This window comes from Triturus cristatus, chromosome 8, assembly GCF_964204655.1.
Source record: "Triturus cristatus chromosome 8, aTriCri1.1, whole genome shotgun sequence".
Classification (NCBI taxonomy): Eukaryota; Metazoa; Chordata; class Amphibia; order Caudata; family Salamandridae; genus Triturus; species Triturus cristatus.
In genome coordinates this window covers 103,718,042-103,741,482 of record NC_140591.1, presented here as the reverse complement: position 1 = coordinate 103,741,482, position 23,441 = coordinate 103,718,042, and the positions used below count along the sequence as shown (strand labels likewise).

Genomic DNA, 23,441 nt, shown 5'->3' with positions numbered 1-23,441 from the left:
GTCGTAATGCCTCTGCATAGACAAAGAGACCCCACTCCTCCCTGCTTGTTGACATACCACATCGCGGTCGTGTTGTCTGTCAGGACTTGAATCGACTGACCGCGAAGGGAAGGGAGGAAGGCCTTGAGCGCCAAACGAATCGCCCGCAATTCTAGAATGTTGATGTGAAGCAACCTCTCCTCTGGAGACCAAAGTCCTTTGATCTCCAGATCCCCCAGATGCGCACCCCACCCTAAAGTGGATGCATCCGTTATCACTGTGGCCACCGATGGAGGTAGATGGAAGGGCTTCCCTTGGGACAGATTGCCCTCCACGCTCCACCAAGATAGATCTGCTGCAGCTTCTCCGGAGATCTTGATCGACTCCCCGAGATCCCCGTTGTGCTGATACCACTGCTTGCGGAGACACCACTGGAGCGCCCTCATGTGCCAGCGTGCGTGGTTGACCAACAGAATGCAGGAGGCAAACAGACCGAGCAGGCGAAGGACCTTCAGAACTGGAACAACCGCTCCACTGTGGAATAAAGGGACCAACTCCTGAATGTCGAGAATCCTTTGAGGAGGAGGGAATGCTCGACACACAGTAGTGTCCAGTACTGCCCCTATGAACAGGTTGCGTTGAGAGGGCACCAGGTGAGATTTGGGCACACTGATTGAAAAACCCAAGTCGAATAACAGCGGAGATGTCACCTGCAGATGACGCTGCACTATCTCTGGGGACTCCGCCTTCAGAAGCCAGTCGTCCAGGTAAGGGAAAACCGGGATCCCTGACCTCCTGAGATGAGCAGCCACCACTGCCATCACCTTTGTGAAGACTCGAGGTGCGGTAGTAAGACCAAACGGGAGGACCGCAAATTGGTAGTGTTGCGACCCTACCGTAAAACGGAGATACTTCCTGTGCGACTTCAGGATTGGGACATGGAAGTATGCGTCCTGCAAGTCGAGCGCCACCATCCAGTCTCCTTGCTGCAACGCTTGAAGAACCTGCGCAAGGGTCAGCATCTTGAATTTCTCCGGTCTCAGGTAAAAATTCAAAATTCTGAGGTCCAGAATCGGACGCAATCTGTCGTCCTTTTTGGGAATCAGAAAATACCGGGAGTAGCATCCCTGACTCCTTTCCTGCTCCGGAACCACCTCTATCGCACCCTTCTGAAGCAAGGCCAGACCTTCTTTCTGCAGGAGAAGGAGATGGTCTTCCGAGCAATAACCTTGGCAAGGAGGGTAAGGGGGAGGAAACTCCCGAAAGGGAAGGGCGTACCCAGTCTCTACGAGGTCCAAAACCCAAAGGTCGGTTGTAACAGATTTCCAACCCCGTAGAAAGTAGGACACCCGACCCCCCACAGGTCTTACAGGATCGGGGATGGGGGATCTAGGGCTGCTTCCCTGAAGCCTCATTAGGAGCAGAGGAGGAGGAGGAAGAAGAGGGGTTGCGACCAGAACCTCTCCGACCCCTTTGCTTCCCTCTATAGGACCTATAGAGGGGATTCTGCTGCTGTTGCTGCTGCTGTTGGGGCTGTCGGAAGGAGCGAAAGGATGATCTTCCGAATCCCCTAGACTTTCGAAAAGCTAAACCCCTAGCAGGAGCCTGCAGACCCAAGGACTTCGCCGTCAGTCTACTGTCCTTAAATCGTTGAAGGGCAGAATCTGCTTACTCCCCAAACAGCTTCTGTCCGTCAAAAGGCAGATCAACCAACGTGGCCTGAACATCCGCTGAGAACCCAGAGGAACGGAGCCAAGCCTGCCTCCTTGCGGCTATGGACGACCCCATAATTCTCACCAGCGAGTCCGCCGTATCCAGCCCAGACTGGATCACCTGCCTGGCAGCCGCCTGAGTGTCTGCAACAACTTCCAAGAAGGACGACTTATCCCCCTCAGGCAACTTAGGGGCCAAAGATTTGATAGAGTCCATCAAGGCATGAACATAACGCCCCAGCAAGCATGTGGCATTAGATGACTTCAACGCCATACTTCCTGAGGAGAAGGTCTTCTTGGCCGCCTGATCAACTTTATTTGACTCCCTATCAGCCGGAGACTGAGGGAAAGCACCCGAAGCATGTTTAGAACATGAAGCCTGCACAACCAGGCTCTCTGGAGATGGATGTGTGGACTAAAAATCCGGGTCTCCTGGAGCAACTCTGTACCTCCTTGCCACCTGTCTGCAAACCACCGGAGCTGAAAGAGGCTTCCTCCACACCTCCAACACTGGTTCCAAGATGGCCTCATTGAAAGGCAACTAAGGCTATGAAGCCGACGTCGGAGAGTGTAACACCTCCGTAAGCAGGTTTGACTTGTACTCCACCGAGGGCAGCTGCAGATCCAACAACTCAGCGGCCTTCTTAATCACCACATGGTAGGGTGCCAATTCCTGAGGAGGAGAAGACCTTACAGAAACATGCTCCCACTCTTGGGTGGTAGCCAAACCACTTGCTTCCTCTATTCCTTCAAAATCATCCGAAGAAGAGTCGACTTCACCTTTTCCACCTCTGCCCGATATCTCCTTCCTCCAACACCCTTTGGGCCTCCCGCCTCGACCGGATCCGGGGAGCCGGCGTCGTCTACGTCGTACGCGGCGTCGGTGAAGCCAAAGGCACCGGAGTCGGAGGCGCCATAGGTGGAGTCGGCGGCACCGGACGCGGCGCCGATGGAGTCGGCCTCGGCGTCGAAGAAGGCTCCGAAGACTGACGGTCCATCCGAGGTCGAGTCGGATCCCCAGCCGGCGCCAGAAACTGCCAAGAAGGCGCCATCGGCATAAAGGGCAGAAAAGGGGCCTGAGCGTAATGCTGCGGCACCCCTAGCGTAAATGCCATCGAACCCACGGGACCAGTTGGTGCTCCGGATGGGAAGGACGCCCTATTAAAAATACCATACATGGCATTCATAAATCCTGAGGGATCCGTACCTGGAGTCGGGAATTGGGGATAAGGGACCGTCCCTGTATCCCCTTGTGGAGTCACCGGCGTCTGCTCCGCAGAATCATCCACCGGAGCCGCAGAGTCATCCGGTACCGGAACAGCCTCCTCCTGTCCTTGCTCATCCAAAGGAACATCAGACTCCACTTGACCCGGAGTCGAAGCCTTGGACGGAGCCGGTGTCGGGGAACGAGCTGGAGCCCGCTTCGGCGAGGGAGACTTCGGAGACTTGGAAGGAGAAGGAGAAGGAGAAGGTGACAAGTCCTTGCTCCGACGTCAACGGGGCAAAGCCGACCTCGACTTCCTGGACTTCGAGGACCGACGCCGAGAAGAATGCTTCGTCTTCTTGTGGTGTTTCTTCGACTTCGACGACCTCGAAGTCGATGACTCCCGCCTGGACTTCTCCTTTTTTCTCCCTCTCTTCTCCTCACCGATTTTCTTCATTAAGAGCTTGGTCTTCCTCTCCTTCAGCGCTTTAGGATTTATGCTCCTACAGCACCCGCATTCTTCCATGTCATGATCAGAAGAAAGACACCATAAGCAGTCCTGATGCGGATCCGTCATGGACATCAGGCCTCCGCATTCCCTACAGGGCTTAAAGCCCGACTTCCTCGTCGAAGACATACTGAATTTAACACAGTAACACCGCTAAACTACAAAGTAGCCAGAGAGCACTGGAAAAATAAAACCGTTGCGCGTCGACGGCGCGGAAAAAAGGGAACTGACGTCATCACGCTGACGTGGGCTTCTTATGGCTCCGATGACGTCGTACGAAGTCGCGTGCGGAGCCGATGCATTGCGACGTCGCCCACGTCGACGCTGAGTGCTGGGAAAGAAAAGTTCCGTGGAATGCTGGCGCAGGGGATATTCACAAGGTGAGGAATCCACTGGCAGATGTATCCATCAGAAAGTAGTGGGAATAACAACCACGACCTACTTCTGGCCCAGGAACGCGATCGATGGACCCCTTGGCCAAAAGGGCAGCGACTTCCTGCTGAAGAAGCACAAGATGGTCCCCTGAAATGCTGTAGTACTGAGGTGGTGTGGCTGGAGGGGTAGTCTCGAAGGGGAGGGAGTAGCCCCTTCGGACAATTTGCAGCACCCACTTCTCCTAAGTGATGTTGTGCCACTGGGGGAGGTGATGGTGAATTCAGCCACCCACTGGCGTTTGATGGCCCTGAAATACCGGACTAGGAAGGCTTTGCAATGGATGCGGTGGAGGTGGACTGACCCGCCCGCTGCCCCCCTGAACCGCCTCGACGGTTCCCACATCCGCGCTGTTGCTGCACCGGCCTGTGGCCCTGCAAACATAGTGGGGCACCCCTTCCGTAGCCACGAAAGCAGCAAAAGGGAGGAGGCAGAGTGGCCGACAGGCCCAAGGACTTGGCCGTAGCCTGTGAGTCCTTAAAGCGCTCCAACGCACTATCTGCCTTATTCCCAAAAAGGTGAATGCCATCAAAGGGCATGTCCATCAGTGTGTTCTGGACATCCCCGAGAAGCCAGTTCTCAGCCAGGCGTGGCACCTAAGCGCCACCATCATGGAAATCGCCCTGCCCAGCGAGTCGGCGGTGTCAAGCCCACAACGGATGGTGAGCTTAGCTGCGTCTCTCCCAGCAGCAATAGCTTAGGCAAGTACTGTCTGGGCCTCCTCCGTACAGCTAGGCAGCACCTGCGCAACCGTGTCCCACACAGAGTGGGAACAACGGCCCAAGAAGCATGCGGTGTTCACCGACCGCAGCCCTAAGCTGGCAGATGAAAACAGCTTTTTGCCAAGCTGCTCCAGCTTCTTCGATTCCCTATCTGGAGGTGCGGATGGGAACGCGCTCTGTGAAGCAGAGGCTTGGATAACCAAGATCTCAGGAGTGGAGTGTTAAGCGAGTAAGAGGGTGGTTGCCCGGAGCCAGGCGATGGCGTCGGGCCACGTTCCTGTCCATAGGAGCCCCGGTGATGTGCCTGGACCAGGTGCCCAAAAGAACATCAGCCAGTGCTTCATTAAAGGGCAGCAAGGGCTCTGAAGAGGTTGCCGCCAGCTGGAGCACTTCTGTCAGGTTAGTCCTGACGGCCACTGTAGAGAGTTTGAGGTGGAGGGCCTCAGCTGCCCTACGCAACACCACTGCGTAACTGGCTCCCTCCTCCGTGGCCACGGTAGGAGGAGACAGCATGCCATGGTCAGGTGAGGTGTCAAGACAACTGGCATCCCCTAAATCCTCTGCCCAGTACGGGTCATAAGCAGAGTCTTGTGCAAGAGGCCCCTCCCAATCCTCCCTTTCATCCGAAGTCTGTGGAACAGGCTGAAAATTGAATATGCTACTTACCAGTATGCATCTGTTCTTGGCATGTAGGGCTGCTGACATTCATATCTGTGCATAGATCGCCCCCTAGTGTTGGGTCCGGATGTTTGCACGTTGTTGTCCTGGAAGAGTCACGAGATAGGTGACTCCTCCCCTGAACCACAGTGCGCATGGGCATCCTCTCCATCCTTAGATTGTTTTTCGCCATTGTGGCAGTGATGGAGTAGATACAGTAAGAGATGACCATGCTATACAGTAATTCTGAGAGCTGCAGCTGCTACAGGCGCCGGGGAGGAGGGTGGGCGATATGAATGTCAGCAGCCCTACATGCCAAGAACAGATGCATACTGGTAAGTAGCATATTCAGTTCGAGGCATGTGGGCTGCTGAATTCATATCTGTGCATAGAATACATAGCAGTACCTCCTATTAGCGGCGGCTACCCGTGCCAGCTGCAGCAGTCTGAAAGAGAGTTTTGAGAACAGCCTGTCCTACAGCTGCCTGCTGTTTTGAGTGTACATCTACACAGTAGTGTTTGGTAAATGTATGTACAATGGACCATGTGGCTGCTCTACATATTTCCTGTAAAGGAATGTTCTCCAGGAAAGCCATGGACGCCCCTAACTTGTGTGGAGTGGGCTCGTGGGGGAATCGTTAATGTGTGTTTAGCTTTGTGATAGCAAATTTGAATACATTTAACGATCCATCTGGCTATTCCTGCTTTGGAAATGGCGTTGCCCTTGTGTTGTGGAGAAAAGGCAACGAAAAGTTGTTTTGTCTTCCTAAAGTCCTTAGTTCTGTCTATATAGTACATGAGGGCCCTCTTTACATCTAGTGTATGGAGCATTCTCTCTGCGACATTTTGTGGATTTTGAAAGAAAACGGGCAGTTCAATAGTTTGATTCATGTGGAACTGCGATATTACTTTAGGCATGAATTTGGGGTTGGTACGTAGTACGACCCTGTTTGCGTGAACCTGTATGAATGGCTCTTGAATGTTCAGTGCCTGGAGTTCACTAACTCTTCTTAACGAAGTAATTGCTACTAGGAAAGCTACTTTCCAGGTGAGGAATTGAATCTCACATGAATGGAGAGGTTCGAAGGGTGGACCCATCAGTCTGGTGAGGACCAAATTGAGGTTCCACACCGGTGCTGGTGGGTGTCTTGGGGGAATTACTCGTTTGAGTCCCTCCAAGAAGGCTTTGATGGCAGGCACTCTGAATAAAGAGAGGTGCTGCCCGTTTTGGAGATAGGCTGCTATTGCGGTTAAATGGATACGTATTGAGGTGTATGCCAGATTGCATCGGTATAGGTGTAAGAGGTAACAGATGATGTTTTGAATGGATGCGTCTAGCGGGTTAATGTCGTTGTTACAATAAATGACAAACCTCTTCCATTTAGCCGCATAGCAAGCTCTTGTAGTGGGTCTCCTGGCCTCCTTGATGATATTCATACAGTCAGGTGGCAGGTTCAGGTAGCCAAACTCTAAGACTTCAGGAGCCAGATTGCCAGGTTCAGCTGTTGCGGATCTGGGTGCTGAATTTCGCCATGGTTCTGCGTAAAAGTGTGGGTTTGATCCGCAGCCTCTGATGCGGCACCACGGAAAGTTCTAGAAAGGTGGTGTACCATGGTTGGCGCGCCCATGTGGGAGCAACTAGGATGAGTGTCAGTGAGTGTTGTCGCAGTTTGCGTGCCACTAGCGGTATCAATGGCGCTGGTGGAAAAGCGTACGCAAATCTGCCGGACCAGTTCATCCATATCGCATTGCCCTGTGACTGAGGATGTGGGAACCTGGCGGCAAAGCTTTGGCATTTTGCGTTTTCGTTTGTGGCGAATAGGTCTATCTCTGGATGACCCCACTGTTGGAAGTACGTTTGGAGTACAGATGGGTGTAGCTCCCACTCGTGCATCTGGTGGCTGTGTCTGCTGAGCAGATCCGCCATCTGGTTGTCCTTGCCGGGGAGGTGTTCCGCAATGAGGAAAATGTTCCTCTGAATGGCCCACTTCCACATGCTCTGAGCCAGATGAGACAACTGTGGAGAGTGTGTTCCTCCCTGCTTCTGTATGTAGTACATGGCAGTCATGTTGTCCGTCCGGATCAACACGACTTTGTTGCACAAGTGTACTTTGAATGCCTTCATGGCTAGGAAGATTGCCATCAGTTCCAGAACGTTGATGTGCATCTTCTTTTGTTGTGTCGTCCATAGTCCCTGCACTGTGTAAGTGAGTACATGAGCTCCCCAACCCTGGAGAGAAGCGTCCGCAGTCAGCATTATTTGTGGAACAGGCTCTTGGAACGGTCGGCCCTTGCAAAGGTTTTGTGGATTCCACTAATGCAGAGAGTTGTATGCCCGACCGCTCACCAACACTAGGTCTTTTAATTGCCCGTGAGCCTGATTCCATTGACGTGCCAAGTACTCCTGAAGCGGGCGCATATGTAGTCTTGCGTGCGGGACTATGAAGATGCAGGAGGCCATCATGCCTATCAACTGCATGAACACTCGCGCAGGAAGGGAGTGTTGAGGTTTGAACTTTGAGATCAGCAGTTGCATGCTGTTGATCCTCACTAAATTTGGCTGAGCTGTGGCTGCCAGAGTGTTTATGGTCGCGCCCAGATACTGTCGTACGTGTGCGGGTTGGAGATGTGGAGATGTGATTTTGGGTAATTTAGTGAGAATCCCAGACTGTGAAGAAGGTGAATGGTGAGGGACATGTGGCTGGCACATTGCTGGGCTGACTTTGCCTGAACAAGCCAGTCGTCCAGGTAAGGGTAGACGTGAATTTGTTGTCTCCGTAGATGTGCATCCACCGTAGCGAGGCACTTGGTGAAAACCCTGGGTGCTGTCGTCACTCCGAAGGGGAGAACTTTGAATTGATAGTGCTGTTCCTGAATAGTGAACCTGAGATATTTCCTGTGTGATGGGTGTATGGGTATGTGGAAATATGCACCTTTGAGGTCTAGTGTTGCTAGGAAGTCTCCCTGACTGGGCAGCGGGAGAACCTGCTGTAGGGTGAGCATATGGAAATGCTCCGAGAGAATGTAGTGGTTGAGGGGTCTCAGGTCTAGTATAGGTCTGAGTGACCCGTCTTTCTTTGGTATTAAGAAGTACAGAGAGTACACCCCTGTCCCCTGCTGGTTGACGGGCACGACCTCTATTGCACCTTTTTGCAGCATACTTAGCACTTCCTGCTGCAATAATGCTAAGTGCTCTACGGACATAGGACGGTGCTTTGGCGGTATGTTGGGTGGAGTGGAGGTTAATTCGAGACAGTAACCGTGTTGGATAATGTCCCTGACCCACCTGTCTGTGGTGATGGCTTTCCACGTGGACAGGAACCGCTGGAGTCTCCCCCCGACAGGTGTTATGTGGTCGGGGGGAAGGGAGAGGGCGTCACTGTTTGTTTTTGGGGGAGGACCTGGTGTTGCCGTAACCACGTCCTCTGCCCTTGGTGCTGGAGCCACGATATCCACCTCTGTTGGTTTTATCGTAGGTACTCTGTGTGCCCCCTGGCCTCTAGCGAAATTGCTGCATCCGCAGAGCCCCCATTGATTTCGCAGTGTCAGTGTCTTTTGTAATTTTTTCGAGGGTAGTGTCAACCTCAGGGCCGAATAAGTAGTCGGGGTTGACTGGCTGATTTAGGATGTTGTTTTGAATCTCTGGCTTGAATCCTGAGATTCTCAACCATGCGTGTCGTCGTAACATGACGCTGGTGTTGATTGCCCTTGCTGCTGTGTCGGCGGCATCGAGGGCGCACTTGATGGATGCATTGGTAAGGAGTTGTCCCTCTCTGATGAGGAGCTCCGCTGCCTCTTTGTATTCATCTGGCAAATGCTGGAGTAGTGATTCTAGCGTGTCGTAGTGTGAACGATCATAACGGGCCATGAGTGCCTGTGTGTTGGCAATGCGCCAGATGTTTGCGGCTTGCGCTGCAATTCTTTTGCCCGATGTCTCCAGCACTTTGGACTCCTTGTCTGGGGGAGGAGCATCACCTGTTGTCTGCGAATGGGCTCGTTTGCGAGCGTTAGCAACCACCATGGAGTCCAGAGGTAACTGACCCCTAATGTACATAGGGTCTCCGGGTGCAGGCTTGTATTTTTTTTCAATCCTGCCCTAGTTGTTTCTTTGAAAATGTCCTTTGCATGTTTGAGAACACCTTTTAAGATGGGCAGAGTTTTGACAGTCCTTTCTGAAGAGGCGAAAGTGTCCACTAAGAAGTCTTCTTCAACAGTGTCAGAATGGAGTTCTACTCCATGATTGGCGGCAGCCCGTTCTATGAGGGCATTGAAGGCAGCAGTGTCCTCTGTGGGAGATGTCTTGGCGCTGTAAAGCTGCGTGTCCTGGGTATCTGGCGTGGTACCCTGGTCTGTAGGGTCATCCCATGCCTGATCTGGGTCCTGCAGATGCTCATCAGGATCGACATCCCCAGGGTAGGTGGTATCATCTCCCATGTAGTCCTCTACTGCGTCTGTCTCCGAAGGCGTAGGAGAAAAGGACTGGGGATCCTGATAGGAGGTTTGTAAGCGTTCATACAGAACTGGTTCAGACCCCGCTGGCAATTTGTGCTTGAGAGGTATTCTGTAGGAGTCCAGTCCTCTCTCTGGTGTGATCTTCCGCTTGCGGAGCATCAGTTTACCAGTGTCGGCGTCGATGAATTGTGGCTGTGAAGGCTCAGAGTCTGTGTGTCCAGTAGATGGGGACTGTGTCTGGCGGACACGTGTTCGGATCTCGAACATCTTCGGCGCCGTGGGTGGCGGCAAGCCAAAAGTGATGTTGGTTGGAGCCGCGGGTGCTTTCAGGGCCTTGTGCGTGTCGGGTCCCGACGTGGATCGGAGGGCTGCCCGTTCCTTGATGCGTTGCAACGAGGCCGCGACTTGTTGCACTGAGAACGCAGAAGGCTCTTCGGAGCCGGTCGGCACGGTGGAGGTAGGCGTCGACTGCTTTGTAGCCATGGGGTCATCGATCCGAAGACAGGTATCGACGGTCGATGGAGTCGACGACTTGGCGTGTGCCGCTGTCTTCGACGTGGACGCAGATGGAGCGGTCATTTTGACTTTGGTGGTCGGGGCCGGCGGCTTCGGAGCCGGAGGCCGAGGCGCTTTGGGGGGACAGAGGGCCTTTTTCTTCGGGTCGGTACCGATATCCGCTGCAGTGAGTTCGGCGCCAAAATCCCTTTTACTTCGTTCGGGGCCGACGGCCTTTGCTGGCGTCGAAGGAGTGGAGGGCTTCGAGGCCTTCGAGCCGATTACAGCTAGTTTCACTTTCGGTGGAACTGGTGCGACGATTGGTTTCGTTGAAGAGAATCCAGTCGTCTTCGTTAATAATGGCTCGTGCGGGATGTTCGAGGCCGGGCCCGAAGAACTTTGAGAGTGATCTCGGGTAAGGCCCGGAGGCGATCCCTCGACCTGAGCCTTAGAATGACGCACTTTGACGGCCTCCGTATCGACGGGTGGGCCTGGCTCCTCGCTGGAGCTATCTTCTTCGGCCCCAAAGGCCTCATCGTAGTCTCCTACCTCGTCGATGATTTCTTCCCTTTGAAAAAGCACATCGTCATCTTCCGATCGGGAATCGTGTTCGGAAGCGGGGCTGGAGTTAACTTCTTCCACGCTCTCTGCGTCCTCGTCCTCGGTGCTGAAGATGTTGGCTGGGGCAGGCGCCGATTGCTGCGCTTCTAATCTCGCCGCCCGTCGATTCCGGAGAGTCTTCTTCGATTGGAATCGGGCACAGGCCATACATTTCGACTCATCGTGATCCGGTGAGAGACATTTGTTGCATACCGGGTGGACGTCGATGTGAGGGTATTTTGCGTGGCATAAAGGACACCGTTTGAATGGAGTCCTCGATTCCATCGTCGATGTAAGTTCGATGTTCGGACCAAACGGATCCGAAAGGCTGGAAGAAGGTTCTAAACTAGTAAAGAAAGTAGTCGATACCGAACGGGAACAGTACCGACAAAAAACTAAAGGCCTTTTGGCCTTAAAGAACAAGTTACTTACCTTCGGTAACGATGTATCTGTAAGAAACATTAGTTAGTTAGATTCCTCACCTTAGAATATCCCCAGGCGTCAGACTGGATCCGGAAGATTTTTCGTCAGCAATACCCCTTGCGCGTCGCTAGGCGTCGTCTGCGGCTCCGCGTCCGTCGTCGGCGTCGTGCGCCGGGATGACGTCGTCGGAGCACTTAGACGCCGCCCTCGCGCGCTGACGTCAGTTCTTGTACATAGCCTTCCGCGCCAGGAACGCAGACCCATGCAAAGACCGACACTGGTGCCAAAATAAAATCTAGGGGCCTGAAAAGGATAACCTTAACCCTAGATGTCAGTTCGCAGAACGGGGAGGATGGGTGGGTCGGTGAGGAATCTAACTAACTAATGTTTCTTACAGATACATCGTTACCGAAGGTAAGTAACTTGTTCATCTGAAAGAAACACGTTAGTTAGATTCCTCACCTTAGAATAGATACCCAAGCAATACCATCCCCGGTGGTGGGTCTGCGAACCAAGATCACACCAGAAAGTCCTGGAGGACAGAACGGCCAAAGAAGCCATCCCTCCGGACTTGGCTGTTAAGGCAATAATGCCTGGCAAACGTGTGTAGCGAAGCCCACGTCGCCGCCTGACAGATGTCCTGCAAAGGGACTCCCCGTCCCAAGGCAGTAGTAGCCGCCGTGGCCCGAGTAGAATGGGCGCGCAGCCCAACAGGAGGGTCCTTTTTAGCCAAGGAATAGCAAATTTTTATACACAAAACGACCCACCGAGAGATGGTCCGTTTGTGCACAGCTTTCCCCTTCTTAGCGCCCACGTACCCAACAAAAAGCTGGTCGTCCACCCGGAACTGTTTTGTGCGGTCCAGATAAAAGGAGAGCGCACGTTTTGGGTCCAGACGGTGGAGCCTCTCTTCCTCTTTGGAAGGATGCGGAGGCGGAAAGAAGGTGGGCAAGGTGACAGACTGCCCAAGGTGAAATGGAGTCACCACTTTAGGAAGAAAGGAGGGACGAGGCCGAAGGACAACCTTGTCCGGATGAACAGATAGAAAAGGAGGCTTTGAAGATAAAGCCTGGAGCTCACTCACCCGTCTAGCCGAGGTGATGGCCACCAGAAAAGCAGTCTTAAGAGTCAGAAGACGAAGAGGACAATTGTGAAGAGGCTCGAAGGGAGCGCACATCAGGAATGTCAATACCAGATTCAAGTCCCACTGAGGCATTACAAAAGGGACAGGAGGGAACGTGTGTGTAATGCCTTTGAGAAAGCGTGTAACCACAGGGGACTTGAAAAGAGAAGGATGATCAGGAAGCCGCAAGAAGGCGGAGATGGCAGCAAGATAACCTTTCAGGGTGCCCAGGGCAGAGCCCTGCCGGGCCAGAGAAAGAAGGAAGAGGAGAACCTCAGAAAGAGGGGCGGAAAGGGGATCCACAGCCTTTGCTGTGCACCATGCCACAAATTTGTTCCACCGGCAGGCGTATACCGACTTTGTGGAGGGACGCCTGGCTGCCAGAATGATATCACAGACTTCAGGAGGCAAGTCAAATGGCATCAACTGCCGCCGCTCAATCTCCACGCATGGAGGTGGAGGCTGGACAGGTTCGGGTGGAGGACCGTCCCCTGCTGCTGCGACAGAAGATCCTCCCGAAGGGGCAGACGTATCGGGGGATCGGTCAACAGACTGAGTAGCTCGGGATACCAGTATCTTCGTGCCCAATCCGGAGCCACCAAGATGACTTGGGCCCGGTCGTGCCTGATCTTCTTCAGCACTCTGGGCAGAAGTGGTATAGGCGGAAAGGCGTACAACAGACCGCAACTCCACTCGTGACGAAAAGCGTCGCCGAGCGAGTGCCGCCTTGGAAATTCCAACGCGCAGAACTGCTGACATTGCGCGTTCTCTTCGGTGGCGAATAGATCTAACCAAGGCTCTCCCCACTGCTGAAAGAGACCTTGCGCCACTTCGGAGTTCAGACGCCATTCGTGATCCATCATGCACCGGCGGCTGAGTTCGTCTGCTCTGGCGTTCAGGGAGCCCGCCAGATGTTGAACCACTAGGGTGACGCCCTGGTGTTCCAGCCACGTCCAGAGGCGCAGAGCCTCCTGACAAAGGGTCCACGACCCCACCCCGCCCTGTTTGTTGCAATACCACATGGCGGTGGTGTTGTCCGTGAACACCTGCACGACACTTCCCCTGACAGAGGGAAGGAAGGCTTTCAGTGCAAGCCGGATCGCTCTCAACTCCAACAGGTTGATGTGGAGACGAGACTCCGCCGGAGACCAGAGGCCTCTGATCTCCGCCTCTCCCATATGGCCACCCCAACCCAGGAGGGACGCATCCGTCACTACGACATGCTCCGGTTGGGGAAGGGAGAGGCTCTTGCCCTTGACCCACTCGCGGTCCGTGAGCCACCACTGCAACTGCTGTGCAGTGCCCTCCGAGATCAAGACATGGTCGGACAGGTTGCCGTGATGCTGGGCCCACTGAAACTTCAGGTCCCACTGCAGAGCCCGCATGCGCCGCCTGGCGTGATGCACTAGTAGGATGCAGGAGGCCATCAGCCCCAGAAGCCGCAACACTAGCCTGACCGAAACCCGGGATAGAGGCCGAAAGATGGGAATCAGGGCCTGTATATCCCGGACCCGCTGTTCCGGTGGATGGACCCGGAACTGCGCCGAATCGAGAACCGCTCCGATGAAGAGGAGCTTCTGAGAGGGACTCAGGTGTGACTTCGGCACGTTGATGGAAAACCCCAGCAAATGCAGGAGATCCGCCGTAGTCTGGAGGTGGGAGACGACTGCCTGGGGCGAGCCCGCCTTCAACAACCAGTCGTCGAGATAGGGGAAGACTGGAACCCCTGATCTGCGCAGATGAGCTGCGACCACCGCCATCACTTTCGTGAACACCCGAGGGGCACTGGTGAGGCCGAAGGGGAGCACGGTAAACTGAAAGTGCTCTTGGCCCACCGTGAACCGCAGGTAACGCCGGTGGGCCGGCAGGACGGGGATATGGAAATATGCGTCCTGCAAGTCCAATGCTACCATCCAGTCTCCAGGGTCTAGGGCAGCTAAAACCTGAGCCAACGTTAGCATCTTGAACCTTTCCTTTCGGAGGAAGGCATTGACGTTCCGGAGGTCCAAGATAGGGCGTAGGCCCCCCTTGCCCTTCTTGGGAACCAGAAAGTAGTGGGAATAACAACCACGACCTACTTCTGGACTCGGAACGCGCTCGACGGCCCCCTTGGCCAAGAGAGCCGAAACTTCCTCGCGGAGAAGATTCAAATGATCCCCCGAGATACGGTGGTGCTGCGGTGGCATGGCTGGAGGGGTCGTCTCGAAGGGGAGGGAGTAGCCCCTTCGGACGATTTGCAGCACCCACCTGTCCGATGTTATGGACCGCCAGTGGAGCAGGTGATGGCGAACTCTGCCGCCCACTGGCGTGGTATGGGCCTGAAAGCTCGGACTAGGAGGGCTTTGAGGCGGATGCTGCCGGGGTGGAAGTGGGCTGACCACGTCGGCCTCCATTTCCGCCACGGCGGAAGCCACGTCCGCGACCGCGCGCAGGTTGGTTCTGCGGCTGGTGGCTTTGCGGACGTGAGGAGGCGCCCCTTCCTTGGCCACGAAAGGGGCGAAAAGCGGAGGTGTGCGCCCGCGGAGCCGAGAGGCCCAAGGACTTGGCCGTAGCCCGGGAGTCCTTAAAGCGGTTCAGCGCACTGTCCGCCTTCTCACCAAACAGGCGAGTGCCATCAAAGGGCATGTCCATGAGGGTGGTCTGGACATCCCCGGAAAATGACGTGGACCGCATCCAGGCGTGGCGGCGGAGCGCCACCGTGGTGGAAATCGCCCGACCCAGCGAGTCCGTGGTGTCAAGCCCACATCGTATGGCGTGCCGTGCTGCATCCCTCCCATCGGCCAAAGCCTGGTTAAGACGCGTCCGGACCTCCTCCGGACACAGGGGCAGCACGTCCTCCACCGTATCCCACAGGGAATGGGAATAACGGTCCAAGAGACAGGCGGTATTTAAGGACCGCAGGCCCAAACTAAGGGACGAGAACAGTTTCTTGCCAAACTGCTCGAGTCTCTTGGAAACCCGGTCCGGCGGAGCGGTCGGGAAGGAGGATTGGGAGGTAGAGGCCTGGATAACCAGACTCTCGGGGGTGGGGTGTTGGGACAGGAAACTAAGGTCGCCCGGAGCAGGGCGGTGGCGCCTGGCAACGTTCCTATCCACAGGAGGAACTGTGGAGGGCTTGGACCAGGTGCCCTGCAGAACGTCAGTGAGGGCCTCGTTGAACGGCAGCAGAGGCTCAGTGGAGCTTGCTGAGGTTTGAAGCACCTCAGTGAGGATGTTAGTCCTCACAGCCACGGCAGGCAACTCGAGCCCAAGGGCCTCGGCCGCCTTGCGCAGCACCACAGAAAATGCTGCACCCTCCTCCGAAGCCACGGTCGGAGGAGAAGTGAATCCAGTGTCTGGCGAGGTGTCCAGCCCACTGGCCTCCCCCAGTTCATCTGCCCAGTCCTGAGAAAGCTGTGACTGAACAGCCATAGGGTCCTCGAACCCCTCCCAGTCGCCCCCTTCTTCCGATTCCTGATAAACAGGAGGAATGATCGGAACCGGACTGTAGAGATGGTAGGACTCAAGCGGCGTCGGATGCGGCGTCGGTCGACGCCGCTGCGGCGCCGGGTCCGGATGAGGGCTAAACTGGGGCGGTGTCGGCGCCAAAGGCGTCGGCGGCGCCGGAGGTGTAGGCGTGTGCGCCGGCGGCGCCGGTGACGGCGTCGGTGGTTCAGGCGTCGGCGCCGGTGGAGGAGTGACTAGGTCAACCGGCGTCGACTGGGGCCCAGGCATGGGCCCCGCGGGGACCTGCGGCGTCGAGACCGGAGTCGTCGACGGCGCCGGGGCCGGAGCCGCCGGCAGGCAAGATCGCCCAGTCGAGTCCGCGGGGCCCGAAGGCGCGCCAGCGGGCGTCGACGGCGGGGCCAGGCTCCTCATGGCCGAGAGGAAGGCACTGATCTCCGCCGGCGCCGAGTCAGTCCCAGGGACCGGAAGGTATGGGGGCGGACGCGGCACCTGCGGCTCCGCCGGAGCCGCGGGGGTGGAACCACCCTGACGCTCGGCCGAGTCGCGCGACCGGCGAGGGGAGGGGAGTCCGAAGAGCGGTGTCGCCTCTTGGACTTCTTTGAGCGTTTGGACTTACCCGACGACTTGGAGCCGGACGATCGATGGCGTCGGCTAGGGCTCCGCGAGCGATCCTTGGACCTCCTCCTGGACCGGGATCGCGCACGACGCGGAGCCGAGTGGCGAAGCTCGAGAAGCTTGCGGGACCGCTCCCGCCTAGCCTTCGAAGTCAGGGCCTGGCAGTCGTTGCACGACTCCGCGTCGTGGTCGGGGCCTAAGCAGTAGAGGCACCGGCGGTGGTGATCGGTCACCGACATCAGTCGATGGCAATCCTTGCAAGCCTTGAACCCAGGCATCCTACCGGCACCAGATGTCGACAGACAAGGATCAAAAATGATCAAAAAAGATTTAGTCAAAAAAGACTAAAAGGGGTAGCTCTCCCGGATCTGCGCTTACTGGCGCGGAAAAAAGAAGAACTGACGTCAGCGCGCGAGGGCGGCGTCTAAGTGCTCCGACGACGTCATCCCGGCGCACGACGCCGACGACGGACGCGGAGCCGCAGACGACGCCTAGCGACGCGCAAGGGGTATTGCTGACGAAAAATCTTCCGGATCCAGTCTGACGCCTGGGGATATTCTAAGGTGAGGAATCTAACTAACGTGTTTCTTTCAGATCTGAATTTTCCTAACTTGAGCTAAGATAAGCACATCCGAACCCAATGGCGGAAAAAAACAATCTAAGGATGGAGAGGATGCCCATGCACACTGTGGTCCATCGGAGGAGTCACCTATCTCGTGATACTTCGAAGACTCTTCCAGGACAACAACGTGCAAACATCCGGACCCAACACTAGGCGGCGATCTATGCACAGATATGAATTCAGCAGCCCACATGCCTCAAACACAGAGGACGGACATAGAGAAAGAAATCGCCCCATCGGCGTCGGAATCGGCGCCAATCGGCACCGTGTCCTGTTCAGGGCTGAAACTGGCGCGACGTCGTCCTGAGGAGCAGGCGACGTCGCAGGTGGTGCTGGTCGGGGACGACATCGGTGAAGGCGTTATAAGGTTAACCAGCGTTGACCGGGGTCCGATCCCGGATCCCAGGGAGTCCTGCGGCGCTGGAGCCGGAGCCACCAGCAACGCCAGGGTCGGAGCCGCCAGCAATGGAAAGACAAGACCCCCAGTCTGGCCCGCGGGGCGAGACGGCCCAAAGAGTTGGGCCATGGCAGCAAGAAACTCTTGCACCTGGGCAGGCGTCGCCGACGGACGCGGGAAGGCTAGCGGTGTTGTCGCAGGCTCCGCCGGAGCCGCCGGGGTGGCACCACCCGTACCCTCAGCCGCTCCGCGCGATGGGCAGTCGAGGAGCAACGACACTTCTTCGACTTCTTTTTGGAATGCTTCGACTTACCTGACCCTGAGTGCGAAGACTTACATCCAGAAAAATGATGGTGACGGCTCTGCGACCAGTCCCTCGACCTCCCACGGGACCATGAGCGGTGTGGACCAGACTGCCGGACTTCCAGCAACTTTCGTGACCGCTCTCACAAAGTCTTCGGCGCCATGGCCCGGCAGTCGGGGCACGACTTGGAGTCGTGGTTACGCCCCAGGCAGTAGATACACACGCGGTGTGGGTCAGTCATCGACATCATGCGGTGACAGTCCCCACAGTTCTAAACCTGGACACCCCTGCAACACCAGGAGAAAAAATGGGGAAAAAAAGGGCTAAAAAAAAAACTCAGTCAAAAAATGACTGGGGGTACTAGCTCTTCCAGGATCTGCGCTTACTAGCGCGGAAAAAGAAAGAACTGTTGTCAGCGCGTGGGCGCGTCTAAGTAGCTCCAGGGACGTCATCCTGACACCGACGACGCACGCGGAGCAGCGGGACGACGCCTACCGACGCGCAGGGGTACTGCTGACGAAAAGTTTCCGGATCCAGTCTGACGCCTGGGGGTAATTCTAAGGTAAGGAATCTATCACAACGCGTTTCTTTCAGATTCAGTTGTTCGATTGTTTTCCCGCAAGAGGGTGGGAATGGAGTAAGTAAGTATAGTACAGAGATGTCCATGCATGTACAATGTAAATAACTGCAACGGTCATAGGTGTTCAGGGAGGATGTATGTGAATCTACAGCTCTACATGCCAAGAACAGAAGCTAACAGGGTAACACAATCCATTTGAGGCATGTGTGCTGTAGATACACATGCTTTGTATAGACTATATGGCAGTACCATCCCAAAATGGTGGCTAACCAATGGGGGATTGCAGTTGTTTGAAAAAGCATTCTTATCACTGGTTGTCCTATATTAGCTTGTTGACGTGCTAATACATCCACACAATAGTGTTTGGTAAATGTGTGTGGTGTAGACCATGTAGCTGCTTTACAAATGTCAACTATGGGAATGCTAGCTAAAAAGGGGATAGATGCTCCTATTTTACAAGTAGAATGTGCTCTAGGCGGTATAGACAAAGTTATTTTGGCTTTAACATGTTTGGATACATTTAACAATCCATCTAGAAATAAAAGATTTAGAGATAGGTTTCCCTTTGTGCGGGGGAGCAAAGTCAACAAAAAGTAGTTTTATTTTGCGGAATCTTACAATAATGCTTTTGACCTCTAATTGGTCAATTGTCTGGTTATTACAATATAACAAACCTTTTCCAGTTTGCTGCACAGCATGCTCTAGTGGTAGGTTTCATTGCTTCTTTAAGATTTGTCATGCAATCTTGTGGTAGATTTAGGTATCCAAACTATGAGTTCAGGAGCCAAGTCGCTAGGTTGAGCTCCTTGGGGTTTGGATGTTTGATTTCTCCATGGTTCTGGGTGAGAAGGTTTGAGGTGAGGTGAAGCTTCTGGTGTGGAGCTACTGAGGGTTCTAGTAGTTTGGTGAACCATGGCTGATGAGCCCATGTGGTAACCACTAGAATAAGGGTGAGGGAGGTTTGCCTGAGCTTCTGAACCAGAAATGGAAGAAGAGGGAGAGGTGGAAAAGCGTAAGCAAATTTCCCTGACCAATCCATCCATAGGGCATTGTCTTTGAATAGAGGGTGTCAGAACCTGGAGGGCGGCTTGGGCATTTTTAGTTCTCTGCTGTTGCATAGAGATCTATTTGTGGAAATTCCCATTTGTGGAAGTATGGGAGGAGGACTTGTGGGTGGAGTTCCCACTCGTGGAATTGTTGCTGCATCCTACTGAGGAGGTCGGCAACTTCGTTTTACATTCCTGGAAGGTGTTCTGCTAGCAGTTGGTTTTTGTGATATATTGCCCAACGCCAAATGGTTTGAGAGAGGCGTGATAACTGTAGTGAGCCCCTGCTGTTTTTGTACATAGCGGTCATATTGTCCGTGTGGACTGGGACAACTTTCCCTATCAGACTTTTGTGTTTGGTGTCCCAGAAACCATGAACTGTTCGATGCTGTAGATGGACACCCCACACTGTAGGGACGTGTCAGTTGTGAGCATGATTTGTGGAACAGGGTCGATAAAGGGAAGCCCTTGTGATAAGTTGTGTGATTTGCACCACTACAGAGAGCAATGCGGGCAGCTGTCTACTAACACAAGATCTTTTAGTTGACCCTGTGACTGATTCAATTGACTTGCTAAGCATACCTGCGGAGGACGCATGTTTAATCTTGCATGAGGTACTATGGCAATGCATTATGCCATCAGCCCTAAAAGTTGCATGAAGGATCTTACGATTAGATATTGCTGTGGAATTGTAGTAGCAGTGTTTAAAAATTGTGAATTCTGGCTGCAATGGGATAGGCTAAACCTGTTTGAGTGTTTAGCACAGCTCCTTGGTAGGGTTGCAGCTGTTTAGGTTGAGGATGGGATTTTTGCACATGGACTGTGAATCCTAATTGATGGAGATGTATTGTAATTTGAGTGCGTTGTAAACACTTGAGATGTGTGTTTGCTTTAATGAGCCAATCGACTAGGTATGGGGAGATCTGAATTTGTAGTCTTAGTTGAGCTGCTACCACTGCTAGACATTTGATGAATACTCTGGGTGCAGTAGTTACTCCAAATGGGAGTACTTTGAGGTATTTGCGATGTGAAAATAGGCGTCCTTTAAGTCGACTAAGTCGCTTTGCTGTAAGAGAGGAAGTATCTGTTGAAGTGTGACCATATGGAAGTATTCCGACAGTATGTATAAGTTTAGAGGCCTGAGATCTGATATTGTTCATAGCGAACAATACTTTTTTGGGAGGTAAGTAAATAAACCCCTGACTCTTGGTACTGTATTGGAGCTCCTTTTGTAAGAAGAGCTTGTACTTCTTGTTTGAGCAGTTGTTGGTGCTCTAGCAAAAGTTTTTACATAAGAGGTGGAATATTGCGAGGATTGCTGGTGAGCTCCAGGCAATAACCATATTGGACAATATTTGTCTGATGTTCTTGATTGCCAAATGGGAAGAAATTGATGGAGTCTTCCCCCGATAGGTGTATGGTGGTCTGGGGGCATTGTTATCAAGTCACTGTTTGTTGTGAGATGGAGCGGTACGTGTTGGCGTACCTCTGCCTTTAAAATTGTTCACTCCGTAACCACCCTTGTAAAATCCTCTAAAGGGAGGGGAGGGGGGCGCCAGACTGATTTTGTTGTTTATAGGAAGGGCATGTGTTGGCATCTGTGAAGGTACCTTTTTGAGCCTCCCCTATAAAATTAGTGCAAAAGGAGACTGTTAGAGGGTGACTATAGTGACTATAGTGCTCCCATATATTTTGCCACTTGTGTCCATTTTTTCAAGTGATTCATCCACTTGAGGACCAAAAAGATGTTTCTTTGTCGAACAGGGCGTTAAGTTTTGTTAGTTGTACTTCTCGCTTAAACCCACAGATTCGTATTCATGCATGTCTTCTGTGGAGAATACTAGTGTTGACTCCTCTGGCTGCAGAATCCACAGCATCTAACACACATCTAATAGAAGAATTGGAAATTCGTTTTCCCTCTTGTACAAATCCTTGCCCTCTTTTCTTCTGCTCCTCTGGGAGATATTGCAGTAAGTCTTCCATTTCGTCCCAGGGGGCTCTATCTTACCTAGACAAAAGACCTTTTGTATTGGCTATACGCCAATGGTTGGCTGATTGAGCAGTGACTCTTTTGCCTGGGGTATCTATTAGCGTGAACACCTTGTCTGGAAGTGATGGCTCATCCGAAGTTTCCGAATCTGCTCTTTTACGAGTATTGGACACAACTTGGGAATCTAAATGAAGCTGAACGTTAATAAAAATTGGGTCAGATGGCGTGGGTTTAAATGTTTTATCCACCCTAGGTGTTATAATACATGCCTTCACTGGATCTTTAAAATGGTCTTCAGCATGCCTCATCATACCCTTTAACATAGGTAATGACTGCGTTGTCTTATGTGTGGTCTCGAAAGTTTCAAATAAGAAATCTTCCTCTAAAGATTCTTTGGGTAAAGTAACTCCATGGTATGTGGCTTCCCTGGCAATTAACCCCTGATATGAGATGTTGTCATCAGGAGGGGAAGGTTTAGCAGGGTATAGATCTGGATCGGTGTCTGTAGGAGGATCTATATTGTAATCATCCCATGGATCTGGTGGTGGTTGTTCAAAAGCGTCATCCCCATACTCTTATCAGGATCTGTACCCAGACAGCCATGTGGTGTGATGTTTAGAGGGGCTGAAGGTGGCAAAATAGGTACTGGTGAAGATGCTGGATGGCTGTGAGGAATGGATTGACGAGGGCTAGTAGCCATATCCTTTTTCAGAGAAATGTTATATCCAGTGCCGATTTTTCTCTTGGAGGATCGTATCCCTGGCTTTGATGTACTATGTCCAGTGTCTGGATTTATATATATTTTCTTTCGCTTTAGTTTGGATCCAACTTCTCTTGCATGGTTTCCAGAATTGGCTCCGGAGGCTTTTGGGGAGCATCTTTCTGTTTTGGTGCTGACATTTTCAGTGTCAAGCTGGATTTGTCTTTTTTGTCTTTAGAAACAGAGTTTTTGGTGCCAAAGTTGTGGTATCGAGCCGGAAGGCTTGACATGCACTTTTGGTGCCAAGCCGGCAAGGTGTTCGAAGTAGAGTCTCGGTGCCTACCATGGCCTGATGGCAATGGTGGCCCGGAAACCATATGTTTAGTGGAAGCGGGTTTTGTGGGTAAAGGGGTTTGGTACTCACAGCACCTTGACCGGCCAGAACATCATGAGACTCCAGTTCTATCTCCAGCTCAGAGTCAAAATCTTGGACGGAGAAGGCCTTTTCTTCTTCTGCTGTCAACACTTCCATTTCTTCCTGATCGATATGTTGTCCAAAGATATCTGGGGTTTCTTCGATATTTTGTCACTGCATTTCTTTCCTTAACGCCCGGCGGTCTCGGAGGGTCTTTAAGCGAAATGAGCGGCAGGCGTCACAGTCTTCTTCCTTCTGGTCATGAGAGAGGCACAGGTTACAGACTTTGTGAAGGTCGGTGTGCAGATATTTGGAGTGGCACCGAGGGCAGAGTTGGAACTGACTCAGTTTCATAAGCAGATTACTAAATGTTGTTTGTTCGAGTGGAAGTGAAACAAACGAACTAAGCCCAAAGGCTGCGGCTGGCGGTCAGTCGATCCAACTGGGAGTTTTTATTTTCCACATGGAGGATAGGAAACGCGTTAGAAACAATACCGACGGGGGTACAGTGGGCTGTGAACCGAAGGGATCCCAATGAACTGTCTTGAGCCGGAGCACAGCACAAAACATCTGAACCCGATGGCAGAAAGAAAACAATTTGACAATGGAGTTGATGGCCCACGCACACTACCACCAAAAGGAGGAGTCACCTTACCTCGTGACTGGAAGAGACTTCTTTGAAGAAAAACTTGCAAACATGTGGACCCAACACTAGATGGCATGTGTATCTGCAGCACACATACCTCGAACACAACATTCCTAGACGAAGAAAACCTACCTGGAAACGTCCTGCATCAAGTACCACCATTTTGGGGTTCATAGAATTATGTGGATCACTGTCCTGAAGAGGTAAATGGGCATCCGAAAGTGGGATTTCATAAAGCGGTGCCAAAGCACTGCTAATGCAGTACCTAAAGTAAAAAATTACAAAAAACACAAGTGTCTTAGGTATGCGAAAAATAATACAATTAGAATTTAAATATTTAAAACAATTAATGATGTAGAACACAACATACTC

At 53.0% G+C, this 23,441-nt stretch overlaps 1 protein-coding gene across 2 annotated transcripts in view; it reads right to left on the bottom strand.

The window, feature by feature from the left end:
- The window catches only part of MAEL (maelstrom spermatogenic transposon silencer), a 1,256,240-nt gene that overhangs the window by 245,697 nt on the left and 987,102 nt on the right, over positions 1 to 23,441 (bottom strand). For both annotated transcript variants that reach the window (XM_085621107.1, XM_085621108.1), the window contains one exon: positions 23,202 to 23,334. In XM_085621107.1, coding sequence (XP_085477233.1) covers positions 23,202 to 23,334 — 133 coding nt within the window. The remainder of the gene's footprint in view (positions 1 to 23,201; positions 23,335 to 23,441) is intronic.